Source organism: Nelusetta ayraudi, unplaced genomic scaffold (assembly GCF_046127955.1).
Source record: "Nelusetta ayraudi isolate G7.1 ecotype Tasmania unplaced genomic scaffold, CSIRO-AGI_Nayr_v1 ptg000075l, whole genome shotgun sequence".
In the NCBI taxonomy this organism is placed as follows: domain Eukaryota; kingdom Metazoa; phylum Chordata; class Actinopteri; order Tetraodontiformes; family Monacanthidae; genus Nelusetta; species Nelusetta ayraudi.
The window spans coordinates 2,651,498-2,674,218 of NW_027466125.1; the positions used below are offsets into that span (position 1 = coordinate 2,651,498).

The 22,721-nt window shown below is 52.2% G+C and overlaps 1 protein-coding gene across 1 annotated transcript in view; it reads right to left on the reverse strand.

The window, feature by feature from the left end:
• Nucleotides 1–584: 584 nt before the first annotated feature.
• efnb1 (ephrin-B1) overlaps nt 585–22,721 on the reverse strand; it is a 65,646-nt gene continuing 43,509 nt past the window's right edge. Inside the window, exons 3-5 of the mRNA XM_076043454.1 lie at nt 12,845–12,937; nt 7,051–7,167; nt 585–3,105 (exon numbers count right to left, since the gene is read on the reverse strand). Coding sequence (XP_075899569.1) covers nt 2,711–3,105; nt 7,051–7,167; nt 12,845–12,937 — 605 coding nt within the window. The 3' untranslated portion in view covers nt 585–2,710. The remainder of the gene's footprint in view (nt 3,106–7,050; nt 7,168–12,844; nt 12,938–22,721) is intronic.

Here is a 22,721-nt window from a genome sequence, read left to right on the forward strand (position 1 = left end):
AGCCTTTTAACTCAGCAGTCTGCATCCGAGGATGGCAGCAGGAAGTGGCGGCGGGATGATAGGTGACTCTGCCCGGGAATAAACATTACCTGGCAGTCTGGCTGGAGATAATAAAAAAAAAAACCTGGACCCGTCAGTCTCAGCGCGTGCATGTGTGAGTGTGTGCGTGTGTGTGTGTGTGTGTGTGCGTGTGTGTGTGTGTGTGTGTGTGTGTGCGTGCGCCCCCCCCACCCCCACGCGGGAGGAACAACCGTCCTTATCTGCTCCGCTTCTTCCCCTCACACATCATTAACCGGTCGGACTGCAGGGCTCCGTGCTTTAGCAGCGCCGAGTCCCAGACAAGTCGGGAGGCGCTCGGCTGCAGCGCCGCCGAGTCGCTCGCGCAACACATTCTCGCGTGCACGCACACACACACACACACACACGCACGGGGAAGGTAAAAAAAAAAAAAAAAAAAAAAGGTGGCAAAGCACAAATCAGGACTCCCACACATAAGAAAGGAGGAGTGAGTGTGTGCGTGCGCGCACACACACACACAGGCATGCACATCCTGCTGCAGTGACCCCTGCCTGTGTCACCCCCACCCCCCAACCCCACTCCCCCCTCCCTGGGGCTGTGCGATAGCCGAGCCGCAGCCGCCCTCGACACCTTGACTGTGTGGAATATATTCTTCTGCACAGCATTTTTTATGCACGGCGGAAAAAGCGAGAAAAAAAAGGGAAAGAAGAGGAAGAAGAGGAGGAGGAAGAAGCGTGTGAGAGAGAGAGAGAGAGGGTGGAAAAAATTTAATGCGCACCTCGCCTCTAAAACCCGCGCCCTGCTCCCCTCCACCCCTCCACCCAACACCCCGTCTTCCTCTCAGGTTAAAGCCAAGTCGCAGGAACATTTTCTCTCTGTATCTGTCACCCTCTCTCCCTCTCCCCCACTCCCTCTCCCTCACTCTCTCTCCCTCTCCGTCCCGGCTGCTGAGTGTGGGCTCGGAGATGGATGATGGCACCTAGATTAGTCACACGCTGGCTGGCGGCGGCGGCGGCGGTGCCGCTCCGCACACTGACTCATCTACAGATGGCAGCCAGTTGGCATATGACAACACTGTATCCCCAAACATTCTGCCCATGCCGCCGCTTGCACAGGCTCCCAACTTCTCAAATGTAGGGCGCCCCCTACCTATGTAGGCCAGCCAATGGCTAACCGCCGGCCGGCCGACGCCCACCTCCCTCTGTTTGATGCGGGCGAAGAAGAAGAAGAAGAAAAAGAAATAGAAGAAGAAGGGAAAAAAAAAAAAACTGGAGCAAACATTAACCTGCCTGCTGTCTCGGATCTCCAAAAGCTCATCGGACGCGTCGGAACCTTCGCTTTGCGCCAAGCGCGGCGACCAAAGTGTCTGTTTGGCTCGTCCGCCCGCGCCACTTTCAGTCCTGCCTCTTTGAAGCCGACGCTAACGGCGGCTCCCTCTGTGTTTCTGCCCCACAGCCAGTGCATCTGCCCGGATACAAGGCAGGTCTGGACGTGCCCCAAAGCACTGTGCGCACACACACACACACACACACACACACAGAGAGGAGGAAACACCCTCAAAGACGCACAAGTAGGTCATAAATACCAGAGCATTGGTGAAGCTCTTATCAGGCTGTGGAGAAGGGAGGATCGTGAGAAACGCACACAGACACGCGCACACACCTTCACATCAACCAGTCCAGGAGTCCAGGAAGAAAGAAAAACAATGAGCGGGCTGGTGGGTTGGTGGCGGTGGCGGTGGGATGGCGGTGGGGGTGAGACCATGGGAGCGATTGTAGTCTATAAGAACTCTATACATTGTGCATTTTTAGGAAGAGAAGAAAACAACAAAGTCTAACAAAGAAAACAAAATGCAACTGCTTTGTGAACTGGGTCCAGGGTGAGGGGTCGGTCGGTCGGTCGGTCGGAGGGTGGGGGTGTGGGGGGGTCCCTCCGTCAGACACAGTAAGTAAGGCAAACGTCAGAGGTGCGAAGGGAAGAGGAGCACGTCACTTCACGCACATGTGTGTCTGATACCTGAGCTATCTGAGAGAGCTTCACGGCCCGGCGGAGGAGCCCTGACTGACGCACACGCACACAAGTATCGGAGGCGCGCACGCACGCACACGCACGCGCACACACACACAGACCGCAGGCTGGGAGGCGGCCTCAGCCTGCCTGCATGCCTGCCTGCTGCTGCTGCCACCACCACCGTGTGTTTAATTGGGTGCAGCGCAGGCTGGACTAGAGGGAACTGAGATAAGTCATATCCTGCCTGCTGGAGGGGGGGAGGTGGGGGGCGGTGGGGGGGGGGGGGGAGATGCTGGAGCCGAGAGGTCCGTCGACTCCGACCCGACTCCCCCTTCTGTCGGGGGGAGGGTGGGAGGCGGAGGGGCCGAGGAGGAAACAAACAGAATCAAAAACTCTCTCGTCTCATCTCTCGTCGCGTAAGCGTCTCTCCAGATTTGTGCAGCAGGCGGGAAGAAAAAAAGAAAAAGAAAAGAAAAAAAAAAAAAACGTTGACGCGGGCTCGGGAAAAAAGGAAGCGTCGAGTCCCCGTGAAAAATGCAAAAAAAAAACAAGGAAAGCGTCCTTCCCCACCACCACCGCCGCCCCCCTCCTACTCCTCTTCAAGAAGGTGACATCAAGTTGCTCCTTCTCGCTCTCGCTCTCGCTCTCTCCCTCTCTCTCTCTCCGGGCCGAGCGGAGCGGGTCAGACTTTGTAGTAGATGTTGGCGGGGCTCTGCGGCGGCATCTCCTGCACGATGTAGACCGGGTGGCCGTAGTCGCCGCTCACCTTCTCGTAGTGAGGGCAGTAGTTGTTCTCTGTCCGCAGCGGGATGATGATGTCGCTGGGCTCGGTGCCCGCCGTGCCGCCGGGCAGCTTGGGGTTGGACAGCGTGCTGAGCGAGAGCGCCGAGGGGCGGGGCTGCGAGTGGGCGTTCTTGCGGGAGCGCTTGCGCATCTTGATGAGCAGGATGACGAGCAGCAGGATGAGCAGCAGGAAGACGATGCAGCCGGCGCCGATGACGGAGAACAGGGCCACCTTGGAGCCCAGGATGCCCTCCGAGCTGCCCGAGGAGCTCGACTGGTCCTGATTGATGGTGTCTGGAGGAAGGGAGAGTCGGATTAGAGGGGGACTTAGAAGGTGGGTGGGGGGAGAAATGTTTGCTCCCATCCGTCCTTGGACGATTTCGAACGGCTTTTTGAACGCTGGGGCAGCGCGGCAGATGTTAATCCCTGTTTTCTGACGTCACATCCCTCTGATCCCTGCTGAGATGTGAGCTCAGAGTGAAGCCACTCTATATGTAAATATTACATTGCATGGGTATTAGAGGCCAATGAAAAATGAAAAAAACTAAATTTCACCTGAGGAGAAGCGCACATGTAATTTAAACACCCCTAATGTTGGAATCGAATGGTTTTGGCTGACAAAGTCAATGTATGGCATGAATTCATTGCGCCTGGGCAGATCAGGTCATGACTGCACCTCATCAACAGTGATCACGGACACGTTGGAAAAGGAATAAACAACTTTATCGGCATCACTGTATTTAATGCCAGCAGATTCATTTAAATGTTACCCGTTGGTCCTTCAATGGGATTTTTCCTATGCACGTGAAAACCATCAAGTGGTCCCCAAGTTAAACAGGACAAACACGAAAAACATAAACAATATTCTGCACACCTGAGACTCTATGGAAACAAAGTGCTTCCATAGAGTCCCTCAGAGAACCTCCATGCAGCAATTAGAGGGATAATACTACTTTGCTGTGGGCCAGACATGTCATGTGCAGATCTTACAGTTTGAAAAAAAGAAAAAAAATTCTGAACTCAACTGTGATCAACCCCCCCCCCCCCCCCCCCCCGCTTGTTTGCTCGCTCCCACATTACTAACGGCCCCATTGATGTAATATAATCCAATTAGAGCAAACCAAAAATAGGCCCCCTAATGAAATCTGCAGTCATCGCTCGGCATAACAAAGATTCCCGGCTCTGATTGGGAAAACTCGGACGACATGTCTTTGTGTGGCAAAGGCCAAGTGAGATGTGGGGGAGGACTTCAAAAAAAAAAAGAGAGAGAAAGAAAGAAAGAAAGAAAGAAAAAAGGGCACATCTGATTTTATTTTATCCTTTTGTCTGAGGAGTTCCAAATGGGGAAGAGGGAAGGTAGTCGGGGGGGCGGTGGGGGGGTTGATGGCTGTTGCTGGATGAGGGAGAGAGAGAGAGAGAGAGAAAGAGAGAGAGAGAGAGAGAGAGAGAGAGAGAGAGAATTGCTGGCTGCTCCAGCAACTGAAATCTGAGAGCAACCAAATCTGTTTTCCATGTATGCATGCAGCTGCTGCCAAAAGGCCGTATTCACCCCACCCCCCACCCCCTCACCCTTCCTCTGTCCCTCACCCCTTCCCTCTCTCCCTCCCACCACCGCCACCTCTTCACTGCTTCACTGGCCATGACCCCCCCCTCCCCCCGCAACAGGAAGACAAAGCCTCTTAGCCGTCCCCTCTGATGACTGTGTGTCCTGCTTTCTGCTGACCTCTCTGCGGCTAACCTTTATGGTGAGAAGGGGGCGGGGACAGCGAGCGGAGGGCAGGGATACCTGCACTGTCAGTCCGACTGATTCTGGGCCTTTTATTGGCAAAAAAAACCCCAAGAAAGCCGAGGGGATGTGTTGTGAAGAGGATGGAAATTTCGGTCTCTGACGCCAACACCAGTATATACATTTTTCTGGGACAAGGTATTAAAAGAAATACTTAAATAAGTCTGAAATGAACCGTCTTATCAAAGATTAGTATGAGACAGACTGGTACAATGCAACATCTCAACAAGTCAAAAAAAAACCGACATACTATTATGGTATGTCAGGGTTTTTTTTAGGGCAAAAAAAAACTTGATTCAGCCCGAAACTCCTATATCAGTCCTGTCATAGTTTAGCATGGGACGGAGTGATAGGATGAAAATGGACAAAAATCACAGGGCTTGCTGTTCTATGATAGCTTAGCTTGAAACAGAGTGCAAAGTCTGAACATATCCAGAAATAAAAAAAAAAACAACATTCCATAATGTGTCGTTCTTTCTTGGCGGTGACCGTCCAATAATTGTTTAGCATGAGAACCAGTGGTGCAATGCAAAATCTCAACATGTCAGAATACCGTCGAACAAAAAAAAAAAAACGAAATCTAAAAAGTACTTAAATCAGCCTGCAACCCGCCGAAATGACCTTCCTATCATAGTTTAGCATGAGCATGAACCTGTCAACTCTACTCGAAAAAGATCCTCGAACCCAACACTTCTGAAGGACCAGTGCATCAACAGAAGGGTTTTGAGAGTGGCCAAATATCTCATCACGTGGGAGAAAGAGCTTCAGATCCCAAGATTGGTTGTTCAAGACCCACAACAGGCGGACTGGCGTTTTGTATTCAAGAGGGGCAACTCCGCTTGTCATAAGAATTTAACCATCCTCTCAAGTATTCAGATACATATTTTTGACATGCTGAGCTACATGAAAACTCCGCCAGATCATTGATCTTTCTTTTCTTTTTTTTTTTGAGCCATTGGATTTTAAAGTGGATCTCCGCCCGTTGTTGGACTTGAACCTCCAACCACAAGAATTAAAAGTCAGCACTCTTACACCCTGAGCTATACGCTGACTCTTGGGATACGTCCACTGGCACATTTACCTTCATTTTTTGGGCCATTGAACTTCAAAATGGTTCACTGCCCATCGTGAGACTGGATTCACCAACCTTGAGATGCAAAGTCAGTTCTCTGAAGACCTGAGCCATCCACTGACACTCAGCATACATCTTGAATTTACCTTTTTTTTTTCCCTGACATTGGACTCCAAAATACAATTATGACCACTGTAAGACTTGAACCCCTGACCTCAGGATTCAAAGTTGGTTCTCTTGCTCCCTGAGCTATCTGCTGAGTCTGAAATACGTCTACTGGCACATGTGTCTTTCTTTTTTTTGGGCCACTGAACTTCAAACCGGATCACTGGTCATTGTAAGACTTGAACCACCAACCTTGGGACTCAAGAGTCCATTGTCGTATCCCCTGAGCTATCCCCTCAAACAGAGTGACAAACAAGCGTTTCAGCAAACAACCGAACCCCATTCATTTCGACGGTTTGGTTTCAAACTCCAAACTACTCCTCAACGGCATGCCCTCGACACGTCCTTCGGTCCGCCCTCCACTTCCGCACTTGACATAATCGCCCATCGAACAATGGCGCGCAGGCACAAGTGCTGCATATGGGGAGGAAATGTGACATTAGAGAATCTTTTTATAGAGCAACTAATGTCAAATAAGCAATTATTAAAAACGAGGACGGCTTATCGCGTGGAGACAGGCCGAGCGGAGGCTGCCGCTCGGCGGGAGGAAGTTTGCAGGGGCGGACAAAAAAGTTGTGGCGTAAGTCAGAAAGTTGGGAAGCGGTTCCCCCGGCGAGCGGCTGCCAAAGGTGGCGGCCGGTGAAAACAGGAAGTGCCGAGCGCCTCAAGTGTTTGGAGAGGCTCCGGTGACTCCTTCAATTGTCTCTCAAGACAAATAGTGAAAAAGGACTCCTGTTAAATCTCCTCGGGAAGGGGGGATTATCTGCTGTGTGAGTGTGTAGTGTGTGTGTGTGTACGGTGAGTCAGCGGCAGCGTTCATTTGCCCAGTGTGGGGATTTTTTTTTATTGTTTATTGTAAGCTGCATTTTGGTTTGTGTAATTCTTTATTGTGTACATGGTGGGTTTCACGCTTATTTGAGAACGTCCTGCTTCCAGAAAAAAGAGAAGGAAAGAAAAGAAAAATCAAAGGAATGCCTGTGGCATGAAAAATCCATTAAATAAAGAGTCTGAGCTAAGATTTTTATTTTCTGCTCTCAGGCTAATTAGGATTAATTATCAGAGGAGCCCTTGGGGCCTGTGAATATTTTTCCCTCTCTTTCTCACGTTTGGAAAACCTTTATTTTGCTAAAATATTTGCTCTCCAGGAAACTAGCGACGAGACTTTCCAGCTACATTCCGAGCGGGCGCAATTTTGCTCCGTCTATTTTTCGCTCACCGGTGTTTCCTGGAATAACGGGTCCGAGCCCACCCTGGTCAGGCGGACTGGGGCTCTGGGCCTCTGGTATGGCGTTGTCCTCTGGGGCCTCCGGCACCACGGGGTTCGCATTGGGGACTGCAGGGGGAGAAGGGGGGAAAAAAAAACACATAACAGTCAGACAGTCAGTCAGTCACTGGCGAGACCGCATGCCCGGAATTACAACGACTTGCTGAGGATTATATTTTATTATCTTTTGATACGTCTCCCTCGCAGAGGGAAGGTTATCTTTGCATGTGTTGCGGGTGTCTGGCGGATGAAAGCACGCAGAGGAGGAGGAGGAGGAGGAGGAGGAGGAGGAAGGAAGGACGAGTTGGGGAGCGTCGGCGGAAACACGGCCGGTATCCCTGTCGCGTCGTAAAAACTGAGCTCACATCTACATTAACCGCTCCCTCCGCAAACACTCAGCCGGGCCTCTCCGCCACTGACACTTTCATGGGAGCGCGAGGCACACGCACGTGCACATACACACACACACACACACACACACACACACACACACACACACACACACACACACACACACACCTTCAACATTCTTACAATACACTTAGGCCTGGCAGAATGAGGGTAAAGTAGTTATATATTAACTTTTTATTGTTTTACATTATTCATCACCTTAAAAGGCCATAATATGCCTTATTTATTGCTGGGGCTCTAACTCTGGCTGAAAGAGACACACTTGTGGGAAGGAGAGGAGGACGAGGAGGAGTGAGTGAGACGAGGATGGGGGGAGGAGGAGGAGGAGGAGGGAGGGCTGGGAAAAAAAAACGGGACGGGACGGGAACGCGAAGGAAACAGACAGTTTATCGGTCTGCTGTTGTTTTCGTACGACACGCACTTTGAAGGCGGTGCGGTGGTAAGCGCTGGCGGGTCGGCGGCGGCTCTTTTTATGAGGTGGAGGGGCAGTGGAGGGCCGATGACACAGAGGGTTTTTTTTTTTTTGTTTGCTTCTTGTTGTTTTTGGGTTTTTTTAAGTGGCGAGGCCGGTGGATTCCACACACAGCGAGCTATCAGCTGCATCTCCCACCCCCACCCACCCACTCCTCCACCTCCTGGGCCTTATCTGCATCAGCCTGAAGGCCTGCTGCAGGGCCGCCTGTGTGAGAAACACAGAGCAGGGCAATTTACATCTCCGTCTCCCGTGGCAAGTGTGTGTGTGTGCGTGTGTGTGCGTGTGTGTGCGTGTGTGTGCGTGTGTGTGTGTGAGTGTCAAGAAAAGGCTCTGGCAATCTCGCAGTCTGCTGTCTGGTGAGACTCTGGCAGGGAGATGATTCAGTTGGGGGGTGTTGCAAAAAAAAAAAAAGAAAAAGAACAAAAAAATGAAGTCAACCGCCGGGGATGAGGAGGAAGAACAACACAACAGGAACATCAAAATTCACATCCAGCTATCTTTCCTCCTCTGTGTCGGACACGACCGCTGCCGCCGCCGCCGCCGGGCTGTCTCTCCTCCATCGTCTCCATGTCCGGACAACCCCCCTCCTCCACCAACCACCATGGGAGGGCGAGGGGTGGGGGGTCGCAGCGGTGGCGAAACTGGCCGCTAGCTGCTAGCTGCTGCACGGCGTCAATAATTAATGAGCGAGGACGAGGAGTGAGAAGTGGGCGAACATGCTACACGGCAGAGGATAAGAGAGGACACGGCGATCTGATTCACGGCTCGGCCCGGCCGCGCGTCGCCGAGCATGTGCACCGAGCTGTTCTAATGTTCTGACCCATTTTTTTTTCTCTCTCTCTCTCTCTCTCTGTCTCTCTCTCTCTCTCTCTCTCTCTCTCCCCCCCCCCCTTCCTATTTTCCCTGCGCGTGCTGCTGACATTTCCCTTAGCTACGCAGACAGCAGCTAAGTCAGAAACTGCCAAGCCGCCAGAAGGAGAACGAGGGAGGGAGGGAGAGAGAGAGAGGAGAGGGAGGGGTGGCGGTGGGGGTGGGGGGGGGGGGTGGGCTGCACGAGATGCGTGCGAGGCTGTGAGTCAACATATTTTTAATGAGCGCGGCGACATGATGCGGTGTAAGAGGCGGCATGGCAGAGCGGTGACGGCTGTATAAGATATGGGCTCGCCGTATTTCCCCTTCAATCATCCTTCCCTCCCTCCCTCCGTCCCTCCATCCCTCCGTCCTTTTCATCTCGCCGCTTCGCAGAGGCAAAATAAAAGAGGAGAGCGCGAGGCGTTTAAGGCCCGCGTTAGATACGGACATGACAGCCGGCGCAGCGTCGTGTTTTATTTTATCCCCGAGATGATGGAGGGTGATTCCACTCAGGTGGTTGCGCTAACGTCCTGCGCCTCGTCTCCATGGAAGGGGGGGGGGGGGGGGGGGACCCAGGGCCATTGGTTCCCCCCCCACCCCCACCCCTGAAAAATCTAGGGGAATATGATCCAGAGCAGCTCCAGAGTTCAAGAGAGCGCTGGTGGACATATGGGAGGATCTGAGAGGCTTGGCAGCGGGACGGGAGGCAGAGGAAACGTGGCTTAAGCACAATAGCATGTGGGGACTCGGCCAAGCCCTGCATGTGTGTGCGTGTGTGTGTTTGGTGAGAAAAAGAAAAAAAAAATTTGAAAAAAAAAAAAAAAGAAAAAAGAAAAAAGCCGCTCTGCGTTCTCGTCGGGGTGAGGGCGGCTGCTAAAAGGCCGACTCTCAGCTTTTCTTCGTTTCATAACGTGGCTTTCATTAATGAGTCATCGTTTGGGACTTTTTCAATTAATTTGCTTATCTTCATAAGCCGGCAAAACCGCCATAGAAAATGGAAAATGATCGGGCGGTGACTAAGAGTTTCGTCTGCCTGAACCCGGAGCAGCCCTCGGGAGGGGGGTGGGGGGGGGGGGGGGGGGCTGAGCGTGTTTCTCGGCGTGGCGACACCAAAACTGCGGCCAAGGTTTTGATTTTGTCTCCTTGATAAATAACAGAAGTGACGATTGCGAAAGGAAAAACGCGGGCGATGGCGTGTCTCCGTTTCATTTGTCTTTCATCAGCGAACACAAGAGGCTCTCGATGACTGAGATGGTGTTGACGTCAATTTTGCTGTAATAATTATGCGCTGAAGCGCGGGTTTAGAAAAACGGCCAAAAAAAAAAACAGCAACTGACTCGTGCGCACTGTCGATCGGCGCTGCGTTCACACCACCAAAGTGACCCAAATCTGATGTTCTCCTCTCAAGTGGTGCGGGTCAGATCTTCTCATTCTGACTCTTCTGCACGAATGTTCATGCAGCACCAGCACCTGCTGCAATTTCATCAATATTTCATCGGTCGTCATCCCCGTTTTTGATTTTTTTTTTTTTTTTTTTTTTTTTTTTCGGACGCTCTAATTTCGCGTGGCCTTTTCCTCCTTTAGCTACTGGTTTGGACGGGAACGCGGCACGCATCAAAAAAAAATCCCTCCACACAGAAATAGATGTGAGTCAGTCAGCGGCGGCGGGGCCGACAGCGTCTCTTGCTAACAGGGTTTTTAGGGCGAGCTGATGGTGAGTGACAGCTCGCTTCAGACGCTGTTGGGAAATGAGTGCAGGGGCTCTGGCAGCGTCGAGGAAACAGCCGGGAGCCTGGGAGACGCGACGGCTCGAGCTGGGGAGCAACTTTTTTTTCTTTTTCTCTCGTTTTTTTTTTTTTTTTTTCTAAGAACTTTCATTTCCTTTCAAGTTTGGCTAACGTGAGCTCGGGGAGTCGACGTCTCGTCGCCACCAGCCGGATGTTCACGTCGACCTAGATGGGGGAGGATAAAGCCACTCCTGTGTGTGTGTGTGTGTGTGTGTGTGTGTTTGTGCTTGTCGCTCTCAGGCCTAGCTGTTAGCGCGTTAGCTTCTCCTCCTCCTCCTCTCCCCAGCAAACTCCACCTTCATTCCTCGGCGAGACTCCCGTTTACCTCCAGCAGCTGGAAGCGGGATCAGCGCGGAGGGCAGATGTTCCCTCTCCGAGCGTCTGCTGAGGGGGTGGGAGGGAGCTTTTTTTTTTTTTTTTTTGTTGGGGGGGTGGGGGGGTCGGGGGCTGTTTACAGAGCAACACATCTGTGTACTGTACTCTGTCAGATTCAGGATGTGGAGCGTCCGCACGTTTGGGGGTCGAGCCTCGTCACGTGATGAGAACCAAATGTCTCGTCCCGGGATATCCAAACACAAGGCCGCTTGTTTACTTGCAGCGTTTTTTACACGGCACAGCCGCAAGCATGCACTTTGCAAAAAAAAGTACCAATTCCGAAACCCATTCTCATTCTGCCATTTTTATGTTGTCTGTCTAACAATCGGGGCCAGGCGGTGGGGGTGGGGGAGGGAAACAGCCGGGAAACATCAGAGGCATTTAAACAATTTAGAAGTGGCGATTCTTCTTATTTACACTCTGTTATTACCGAGTCGTTTCACAATTTGCGCAAATTGTTTACGCACGTGCAAAAACTACTGTCGGGGGCCGGGCGGGTGGTCCCCGCCGCCGCCGCCGCCGCCGCCGCCGCCGCCCCCCCCGGGACTTATTTCGCAAGTTTACAGCGTGATATCATCGCGCATGACATGATGGTTTATTGGATGGCCGCGCGCGCACTGTAACCAGATAGGAATGCTCCTCCGTGACTTATATCGGACTAAATCCCAAATCAGGGCTCTTCATCACGCCGAGGCGAAAGGCCCGTAAATCCAGCGCCGCAGCTCATAAAGCAGACTTCCTCATTGATTTGGAACACTGCCGCCGACGCACAGCCATAATATATGGAAAAATGCGCGTCGGCCGGGGAGTATTATGGCCTGTATCACCTGGCCTGCAGAATTAAATAAGCGCTGGTGAGTCAGAGAAGATTTAGATCTTTCCTCAACACGTGGCTCTAATTGATATTTAATTAGTTTGGGGTCAGCGTTGGTATTTATTCATTGGGGAGGGCGTCGTCTTCAGGCTTTACAAAGAGCACTGAAAGGACAATCAATGGTATAAAACATTTGAATAGGCTTTTAATGCAGCTGCCAGGACACTCCTATATGCCGCTTATTAATGTTTTATAAGTCAATACATCTCCGCCCTCTGTGTTTATTTGACAATATATGCACACACATAAATAGTCTTCTATATATTTAAAAAAAAAAATGGTTGGATAGTTATTATTTGTCAGCAATTAACTTTACATGTTGTCCCCTCATTAATATGAAATAAAACAAAAACATCTTGTTTTTAAGAACATCTGGTTCCTTTTTGTCTCGTTGTGCGGTGATTAAATTCTTTTCTGTCTCTAACAATTGACCAAGTTCATTCATCACTGAGCTCCCATCCGAAAAAACATCCCTACAAAAACTTCACTCAGTCCTATTTGCATTGCGACACATCTCCCTCGTTTCAGGGTTAGAACGGTTCTTTTAAAAATTCCACATTTCTGTATAATTAATTGTGTTTTTATCGGGCTCCACGAAATGTCGATTTTAATAAACAGCACGCCGGGAGCGAACACTGGGCAAAAACACCCTCGACATCCCGCTCTAAATATTAATTTAGACAGCGGATCTTAGAGGAAGCGATCGGCCCAGAACGGCACCGTTGTCGAGATGTGACATTGCCGCAAGTCAACAAAAAGGGAAGTGAATCATCCGTCGGCGACATTAGACTTCTCAAAAGTCAATTCCCGTCTGCGGCGCGGCGGAGAGCCGAGTCCTGTCAGAGGCTCTCGCGGACAGAGGCGTGCGTGACACACCGAGCGATAAATGAAAATGTCACAGCCAAGTTGAGGCGCCGCTGTCGAGGCGGCGCTTTTTTTGTCGGCGAACACATGAGGTGAGCGCGCATTTACCTTGGCCGACTTTCATGATGACTTTCATGGCTCGGCTCTTGCACACGCCTCCTTCACGGTTCTCCAGGCCCTCCACGGTGCCGTTGGAGGTGGCTGCGAGTGGAGAAGAGGAAGAGGGAGAGGGAGAGGAGGAAGGGAGAGGAGGAAGGGAGGGAGGGAGGGAGAGGGAGGAAGAGGAGGAAGGGGGAAGATGGGGGAGTTCAGGACAAAGAAAAGAGAAGACGGGAGAGAGAGAGAGAGAGAGAGAGGATGACACAGTGGTTAATGAGCACGTCCATAACACACAGGACTAATCAATATTTACGACAAGCACTGATTAGCTGTTCCAGTGATTAGCTGTCCTCCGCCTCAATCAGGGCCCGGCGCCTCATTAACACGGCCCGGCCAAGTCAAATGGATGGAACAACATTAGCGGCGGCCCACGGAGGTTCTGTGTGTGTGTGTGTGTGTGTGTGTGCATGTGTGTGTGTGTGTGTGCATGTGTGTGTGTGTGTGTGCGTGTGTGTGTGTGTGTGTGTGTGTGTGTGTGATCTCTGGAGACGCATTGCTCAGAAGAGAGTTCCTCCAGCGACTCGCCGGCGCCCTCTGAGGCCAAGCGTGACACGAAGAGCTCGACACCTCCCGCATTACGTCTGCGTCTGTTCATGTATCAGGTGGTGGCACTCGTTTTCCTTCCTTCCTTTCTTTCTTTCTTTCTTTCTTTCTTTCCATAGCCCCGCCCCCCACTCTCTGCTCAGACTAGGTTGCGGAGCTCCGGAGGTCGGTTTGGTTGAGGGTGGTGGGTGGAGGGTGGAGGGTGGAAGGGTGGAGGGGATGGGTGGTGGGTGGGTGGGTTGTTGTTTATCCAATGTCACATTCACTTCAGACGCCGCGACGCGATTGGCTCGTCTATTTTGAGGCTCATGATAATGACCTGGGGAGACAGAGTGTGACTCTGACCTTAACACCGAGCCGTTAAGCTCAAGGTAGCGCTCGCCGCGGGCCAGTGCACGTGTGTGTGCGCATGTGTGTGTGTGTGTGTGTGTGTGTGTGTGTGTGTGTGTGTGTGTGCGGTCATGTTCTCAAGCAGAACGGCAGCTTTAAATTTTGGATGCGCCTCCTCCGACCTTCTTTTCTTTTTTGCTAGCTTTTGTTTCTCTTCCCGCACTGGTCGTCCTTCCTCCCTCCATCCCTCCCTTCTAATCACTCACTCACTCACTCGCTCGCTCACTCACTCACTCACTCCCCCCAACTGGTTGACCATCTCCCTGGGTGACTGCTTGAGACGACACCCTCACAATGACGAGATGGTGTTGGGGAGGCTGCTGATCTAATGTTTTTTTCCTTGGGGGCGGGGGAGGGGCACGAGCAGCGCGCCAACAAAGATTAACAAGAAATAAAGAAAGGGAGCACAAAAACAAAAAACAAAAAACAAAAGCCCAAGCGGCGTCACGACGTGCGGCTGCTCCTACACGCCTGCCGCCTGCCTGAGAAGCGTATCGAGCGGCGAAGGAATCTGCCTCCCCCTCCTCACCCTCCGCACCCTCCTCCTCCTCCTCCTCCTCCGCCGCCGCGCAGGGAGCTCATCGGGTTGATTCATGCCTCGTCATTCCTAAGCATTATTAATGTTGACGTTCGGCGGCCCCGTGGGATTTCTCGCTCCGTGCCCCCGCTGGAAACCGGAGAAAACGAAATAATGAATTGGACTTATATTATGTTACGCTATCAAGATGGGGAGCCAGAGTCGGAATTAGCGGCAAAGCACAACATTATGCTAGCGCCGGCCCGGGCACGTGATAATTTGTGAGAATGATTGTGATAACATTGTGTCAGGAGCTCCCTGACAAATTTCCCCCACCCACCACCACCACCACCACCACCCACCAGCCCTTAACTCTAGACTCAACAAGGGCTGAGTGAGCCGGACGCTGAAATATACACCGGCTGGGGGGGCCGACAGAGGAGGGTGGGGTGCGGAGTGAAGTGCAGGAACAAGAAGATTTGAAATTTATGTGGGACATTAAGGGGGCCCGAGCGCTGGAGGCTGAGAGACGCTCGTGATGTAAAGTGGCGCAGCCTCTTAAAACCTCGTCCCGTTCTCTCTTTCTCCTCCTTTTACGCCCAATTTCTCCCTTCCTCCCCCTTTCAAAATTTGTCTTTTCCCAAACTCGCCAGGTTCCAAGGTTAGACGCAAAAAATGAGCTGCTTTGAAGACGGAGGAGCTCAGAGGCCTGATTAATCTGGCTAAGAGGGAGCAGCGCCGCCGCCGCCGCCACCGTGAATTTTATACCCACTCAGGGCCGGCCAATCTTCCCGCTGTTAACTTACTTCTGTCATCTAAATTAACTTATTCCTGCAGGTCCGCGGCTGAATGGGGGCCCCCCTGCGCAGCTGATGTGGCGACATGATAAGTTGGTCCTCGGAGGCTTTTTTTTTTTTTTTTTTTTTTCCCCTTTCCTTTCCTTCGGTTCCGGCGGAGAACAGCCCAGACTGAGACCCACTTGATGAGTTGTTCCTGCGTCCGGGGGCCGTCGGAGTCGTCGTGGAATAATTCAAAGGCTGCAGGAGATTCCTAATCTGATTAACCGTGTCCAATTGTGACTAAAATTTCCTTATGTGAGTCCGCTTAAGTACCGGCGAGGGTGAAAATCTTCCACAAATACAACGGCAGAGCCGGGATTAAAGAAACAAAGCGGCGAGGCAAACACCACGCTGCCTGTTCACTGGAATTGAACGGCGGCGGCGCCACGAGTTCACTCGCTGGTGATGTGATGTGAGCGCCAGATGATTTCTCAACTTCATATCCGACCCCCCCCCCTCCCCCCCTCTCTCTCTCTCTCGGCAACAACGCAGATTTTTTTTTTTTCTTTTTAATCTCGCAAGTCTCTCATTCTCTCCGTCTCATCGTCTCCCTCTCTAAACCTCCCCCCTCCCGCCGCCTCCTCCCTCCATTTATCCCCGAGAAGTGACGTTAATCCAAATCTGGATTTCCAGATATAAAAGGGCCGACAGCCACGGCGTGTTTTGGAAAGAGGAAACTAGGGAATTGGGTCTTCCTCGCGAGTCTCAGCGGAGATATAAAAAAAAAAAGAAAAAAGACACACACGCACATACACACCGGGACGCATACGCACACACACACACACACACACAAAGGAGGATAAAGCAGCGACGTGGCGAAGAACAAAGAAAGTCCCATTCTGCTGCTAATGATTTAGTGGAACAAATGGGTTCAACATTTGCCGGCCAGCGGAGCCGCCGAGTCGGTCATTGCATGAAGGAATGTTGCTTCTTTTAATAAAAACGCCCGATGCTGCCGACCCCCCACCCCTTCCCTTCCCTTTCTTTCTTTTTTTTTTTTTTTTTTGATTTAAGGCCCTTCCTCTCCTTCAGGGTGGGTGTGGGCCGCGCGGCTGGCTGGCCGCGGTGCGACTGCAGCGGGAGGGAGAACAAAAAGATCTACAGCTGCTCGGCTCGTAAGAGAAACCAGGTGCCAAGTGTTGATGTTGGGAAATATGTCGAGTGTGAATATCATCCAGGAGAAAAGCCTTGAGGAGGAGGAGGAGGAGGAGGAGGAGGAATGAGGGGTTAGCCTGGAAGACAGGCTCCTGTTCTAACACACACACACACACGCTACAACCATGTACATGTACGAATACCTTTTTTTTTTTTCAGCGTGAATGTCACAAGGACGTTGAGGGTGATGGTGATGCCAGGGGGAGGGTGGGGTCTAGGAGGGGGGCAGGGGCTCCCCGGGGTGCCCTGAGGAGAGGGGCGGGACTCAACGGCGGCGGCGGCGAGGTGACCAGCCGAGGCGGCGCAATCTCCGTCTCGACGAGTGGCGCACGCCGCTCTATATTTATTCTCAGGTCTGCTAAATGGGGTCACGTAGGTGGTCCCAACCCCCCCCCCCATCATCCCCCCCCCCCCACTATCTCCATCATGAATCATCTACTGCTTATTATTCCCGTCCAGCCCGGAGGGGGGTTGGTGGGGGGTACACGGCAATGAGCCTGCTCGTGCACGGCACAGCGGCACCTGCCCAGGGCGGCGTGCGAGGCGACAGAAGGAGCCCGTGTGACAGACAGAGTGCAGGTTGTTTAATGAGAAAGTGGATGAGAGGTGACATTCATTGGCTACTTCTCTCTCTCTCACACACACACTCACACACACACACACACACACATCCCCACGGATCCGGCGGCAGCCAGACATCGGCTCAGACAAGCCCAGTGGAGGCAGTAGAACGTCTGAAAAAAGAAGCTAAACGCAAAAAAAAAAAAAAAAAAAAACAGCCGCTCGCTATCGAACCGCTGACACTGATTGAGCTCGAAAGAAAAAAGGAAAAAAAACAGCAGCTGACAGAGACGGGAGCCAAACAGGCACCTGTATCCAAATAAGTGGAGAGCCCCCCCCCCCGATACACACACACACCCCCACCTGCGATATTCCCATTTCCGCTGCGTGTTTACACTGGCGAGGCGGAGCGGAGCGGAGGATGTGGCGAGTGAAGGAGAGACAGGCGAGCTCTATTTGCACAAAATATTTCACTCCTGAATGAGCGCAGAGAGGGTTAGATTAGGTTTATGGGCCTGATTCCAGAGATAACTCCTCCCCCTCCTCCCCCTCAGCCTCCTCAGCCTCCTCCCCAGCAGATCTGGCATGCATGCATGCACACGCTCTCTCACACACACACACACACACACACAAATATACAGTGAGGTTGGCAGACTGGAATAATACTGGAGGATCTGGATGTTTGCACTTTGAACCCGCTCTAATCCAGAGTATTAGGCCACGGGTAAAGCCTGATTACGGCAGAATGAAATGGATCTAAATAGATGTCTCGGGCCCATCAGCCCTCCATCTCTTTTGTCCTAGAAATAGAAATGGAAATCAGCAATCAACCTCCAACCTCCGCCGGCCGTCGCTACCCGCCCTCCCTCCCTCTCCATGCAGGTTTGGGGCAAAGAAAATTCATTCAGCGTCGGCTCGGATGAATTATGCGCCTGCGGCTCATCTGCTGTTTTTCTCCCCCCCCCTTTCCTTTCAATAATAAAACCTGGCAGACAATATAAAATAGTCATATTTTTTAGTCAGGGCCGCGCATTTTTCATGCCGTTTTGAAAATTCAATACCGAATTCTGGCCAGCGGGTGGTGGAGGGGAGCAAAAAAAAAAAAAGAAAAAGAAAAGTATTCTTCTTTGTAGTAATGCCGCGTGGCAGATATTTTCTCCTCATCTCTGATTTTTTTTTTTTTTTTAGGTTTTATTTTTTGATATGGTTTCGCCGGCCTTACATGGCGGCGCGCCCTGGGCTCCGGGTTCGAGGGCGGGCGGCGCCGCCGCTGCCTGAGTGGCGAGCAGGTAGCAGGCGTCGGTGCGGTGGCTTGAGGTGCTGAGCGGCCCGGCGCGCACAACTGTTGCTCAGCTCGCCGCTTCAGCATACAGCCAGAGGGGGAGCTGCTCTCCTGCCTGCCTGCCTGCCTGCCTGCCTGCCTGCCTGCCTGCCTGCCTGCCTGCGTGCTGGCTCTCTCTCTCCCTTTCTCTCTCTCTCACTCTCTCTCACACACACACACACGCACACACACACACACACACGCACACAGCCAAAAGCAAAAGCTTGTACAGTTGCATGTTGGAACAAATACAGCCACGTTTGAAAATGTCTGCAAAAAGAAAAAAAAAAAAAAAAGAAAAAATACACAGACGTGTGAGCACTCAAGAAGCAAAGACGCCGTGGAGCACACACTTACACGTGTGTGCGTGCACACGCAGGCGTGCACATGCAAACACTACACAGGCTACGCCGAGCTAGCAGGGAGGCCAGGCAGGAGCAAAGAGCTCCCAAATTACAGGCTGCCTCTGAATCCTTCCAGCGGAGAGCACTAAGGAATGGTGGCTCCGGGGGGGAGGAGGAGTGTTCGGGGGGTAGGGGGGCGGGGGGGGGGGCAGGGGGGGGGGGGGGTGAGGTGTGCGGGCTGTCTCGAGATGTTTAACCAGGGGATGCAGAGAGGAGCGCGGCGGAGGCAGCGGGGAGAAGCGGGAGATTCTTCCTCCTCTTCGGGAGACGAGCGAGTGGGAGAGGAAGCGAGGTGAGACTCCATCTGTGTCTGAAGTGCTCTTGTGTATCCGCTGGTACGCTGGTGAGAGCGTGCACACTCTGGTGAAGGGAACGTGTAGGGAGTTGATGAGGAGGAGGAGGAGGAGGAGGAGGAAGAGCCAGGCTTGAGAAGAAGAAGAAGAAGAAGAGGTGGGAGGTGATCTATCTCGCCGGGCAGTGGCAGAAGCATATGCAAGTGATATGCTACAGTGTGTGTGTGTGTGTGTGTGTGTGTGTGTCAGAGTGTCAGTCCCATAGTGGCTCCACGTGTGTGTGTGTGTGTGTGTGTGTGTGTAGCAGAGAAATAATGCAAATAATGGTGCATCAGCAGAGAAACTCCCAGGTTCCTCCGAGCCACAGCGTCGGCCTGGTGGACGTCTGAGTGCAAGTCAAGGCAGCTTTTAACCTCTGCACAGGCCCAGAGGTATGTGTGTGTGTGTGTGTGTGTGTGTGTGTGTGTGTGTGTGTGTGTCTGTCTCTGTATGTATGTGTGTGTGTGTGTGTGTGTGTGTGTGTGTGTGTGGGTGTCGGTACGAGCCTGCAGACACCACGGAGCTTCTGCATCATTTAGCTGCGAGCGCCTGTGTGTCACCTCTCCAGCGGCTCCAGCAGGGGAGCTTTTACACCGCTGCACTTTCCAGCGCTCCCCATTTCCCGACCCAGCGGGGTCTCCCGAACCCCCCCCCCCCCCACACACACACACACACACACACACACACACACACACACACACACACACACTCCGCCGGTGAGAGAGAGAGAAAAAAAAAGGAAAACCGAACACACAAAGCGCCTGATGCGGGAGAGACGAGGAATCGCCGCCGCCGATCCACCTGAACGCAGCGCCACCTGCAGGCCCGAGTGTCAGGGCGGCTTCGGATCAAAGGACGCAGAAAAACAGTCAGGACCTGTAAGGGGTGGGTGGTGGCAGAGCGAGTCGCCCGTCTCAAACGTGATCCGGCCGGCTGAGCACAACGCGACGTGACACGAGGGAGACAGAGTCATCTGGAAGCTCGGCGCATCCGCAACCTTTCTCCTCTGGCCCCGCCTCTCTTTCTCTCTCTCTCTCTCTCTCTCTCTCTCAATAACACACACACACACACACACACACAGCAGATATGAAAGAGACCTGCTCGGGATGTGTGCACACGCGTCCCGAGCCCGAGAGCCACATAATCTGACAGGTGTGTGCGGCGGGAGGAGTTCAGATCATAGATTTTTTTTTTTTTTTGGAAAGCTGGTCGATTGGAACAATAAACCAGTGGAGCCTGAGAGTGTGAGGGAGGGGCTGTGAGGAGGGGGGGGAGGGTGAAGTGGTTGTGGGGGGGCAGGGGGGGGGCTTACAGCTTATAATACCATAAGCTGTCGTGTGTACCGCTGCTGCAGTGACGAGACGGTCGTCGGCTCCAAGCATGCGATATTAATTTCATCGCTGCAGCCGCCACCGCAAATAAAAAAAAATAAATAAATAAAAACTCAGACCTGCGACCGTCGCCGCTGAAAATGTGGATGTTTTTTTTACCCCGAACTGGCAGATTGTTGGACTTGAGCGTCTATTTCTGTCATAATGTATGCTGTTGTGCGGCCGAGGCTGCCTGTAGCCCACAGCAGCCTCCCCTAATGACAGAGCAGCTAATTGGCTGTAATGGCTCTTTTCAGCGCTATCAACGAGCGGCAGCACATCGAAAAACCTCCTCAGCACTTTTTTTTTTGTTTTGTTTTACACACAAATCATGCGTGTTCACCGAAAAAAAAAAAAAAAGGGGGAGGAGAGAGAAAAGAGCCGCCTGGATAAACAGCTCTGGGGTTTTTTTTTTGGCCATCAGATGACCAGCAGATGTCTACAGAACCGGCTCGGTTTACTTGCTTCGGGCCACGACGCTGACGGACGTGTTTTCTTTGTTTGTCGAGAACGTCGCCGCCAATCAGTAAGACGATGACTTTTCAAAAGGAAAAAAAAAAAAAAAAAAAAAAAAAAAAGCTGGCACTGCACTGTACCCCGCCCCCCCCCCCCCCTCGCCCCCTCAACCCCGTGGGTACAAACACATTAACGCTCCTGAGTGCACAAAATGAGCAGGTGAACCAACACGCCATGGGACTCACACACACACACATACACACACACACAGTAACAAAAGCACTTGCATGCAGTGCAGGCAGGCAGGCAGACACACACACACACACGCACACACACACACACACACACACACACACACACGAGCTCCCAGCAGCCGCGCATCATTTGACTAATGGCAGCTGAAATGTTGCGTGTTCGCAGAAATAAGCAGAGGCGAAAGTGGGTCAGAGAGAAAAGACCGGCATTTCACATTCCTATTGGTCAGAGCTAAAGGTTAGCAGGGACGCAAACGCACATGCTGAAGTGCACGCACACACACACGCACGCACGCACACGCACGCACGCATGCAGTCAGTCACAAGCTCAGAAGCTAAAGGTTAATACTGTGGGAGTTGTTGAGTTGCTGTTTATCAGGCGCTTACTCAGTGTTTGTGTGTTCGTCTTTCAGTGTGCGCGTGCGCGTCAGCACATGGGGCTCGTGGGGGAGGAGGGCGGGGGGGGGGGGGGCGAAAACAATAAGCGCACATTTCCGCGGCCGCTGCAGTCAGAGGGTAGTCAGTTCTCCACATTAGTGTTTTTATTAATCCACATGTTTTTCAAGTTAGCGCTGGAAAAAAAAAAATTAGCGCCCGAGCCCGCCTGGAAGCGTTAGCAGCCCGCTAATCCACACCAGCAATCAGTCCACATGACTACACCCCCACCCCCCACCCTGCGCCTCCCGACCCCCACTCCAACCACCTCCCACCCCTTCTTTGATCTGACTGACTGATAGCGGCGCTCGCCACTTCCCCGGGCCCGCCGTCGCTCGCCGCGTTTCGCCGCGGCTCCTGTCGGGGGCCGACTGATCGCTTCCCGCCGCCGCCGCCAAATTAAAAGCAGCGCAGCGTGACCGGGGCGATGACGCCGGTCACGGCCGCGGATCGGACGGGGTGGTGGAGTAGTAGGGGTGGGGTGGGCGGGGGGGGGGCACTTTCGAGGGGAAGTCATACACAAAGAAATGGGGCGTATTATTCAGATTTCCTTTTCCATTAACCCTCATTTCCAGCAGAGGGGCGAGAAATGGAGACCCTGAAATGAGTGAAGAAATGGGCCTATACATTTTAAATACAGAGAAATGTCTCGGCTGAGCTGTGTAGGCTAGAGGTAAACGCACACACACACACACGCACACACGGAGACAGAGAGAGAGAATAGGAAATCTATTATACAAAATAAATTAAAAATTGTTAAAAAAAAACGTTTTTTAATGGAATAATGGCCACTTTACAGAGAACAGTTTTTGCACAACTGTGCAGTTATGAAGAGGCAGCTGTGTTTAAATCTCTTGCCGTCAGCCTCTTTGGCTTGTGACAAATGAATCATGGTGTGTACGTGACCCTTGATCTGACTTTATTGGCTCGTGAGCGTGAGCTGTAAGCATCCCCTCCCCACCCCAGCTTCCTCATTTAGGTCAGAGGAGGCCACGGGTCAGAATTGCAGACCGCAGATCAGAGGCCACATAAACAGCAGAAATGGAGAAATGGACGTTTGCATGTTTGACTTTTTACAGCTCTCTCTCTCTTTTTTTTTACGATGTTCTTTGGTCAACTTTGAAAGATGGACGTTTCCAAAGAATTCCATCGGAGGCCACTCATCGAGGCCGACCCTGATGGGTTACAAAAAAGGGAGACGTCTATGTTTTTCAGCCGTTTCTGTGTGGTGGTGGACAACCTTCGGGGA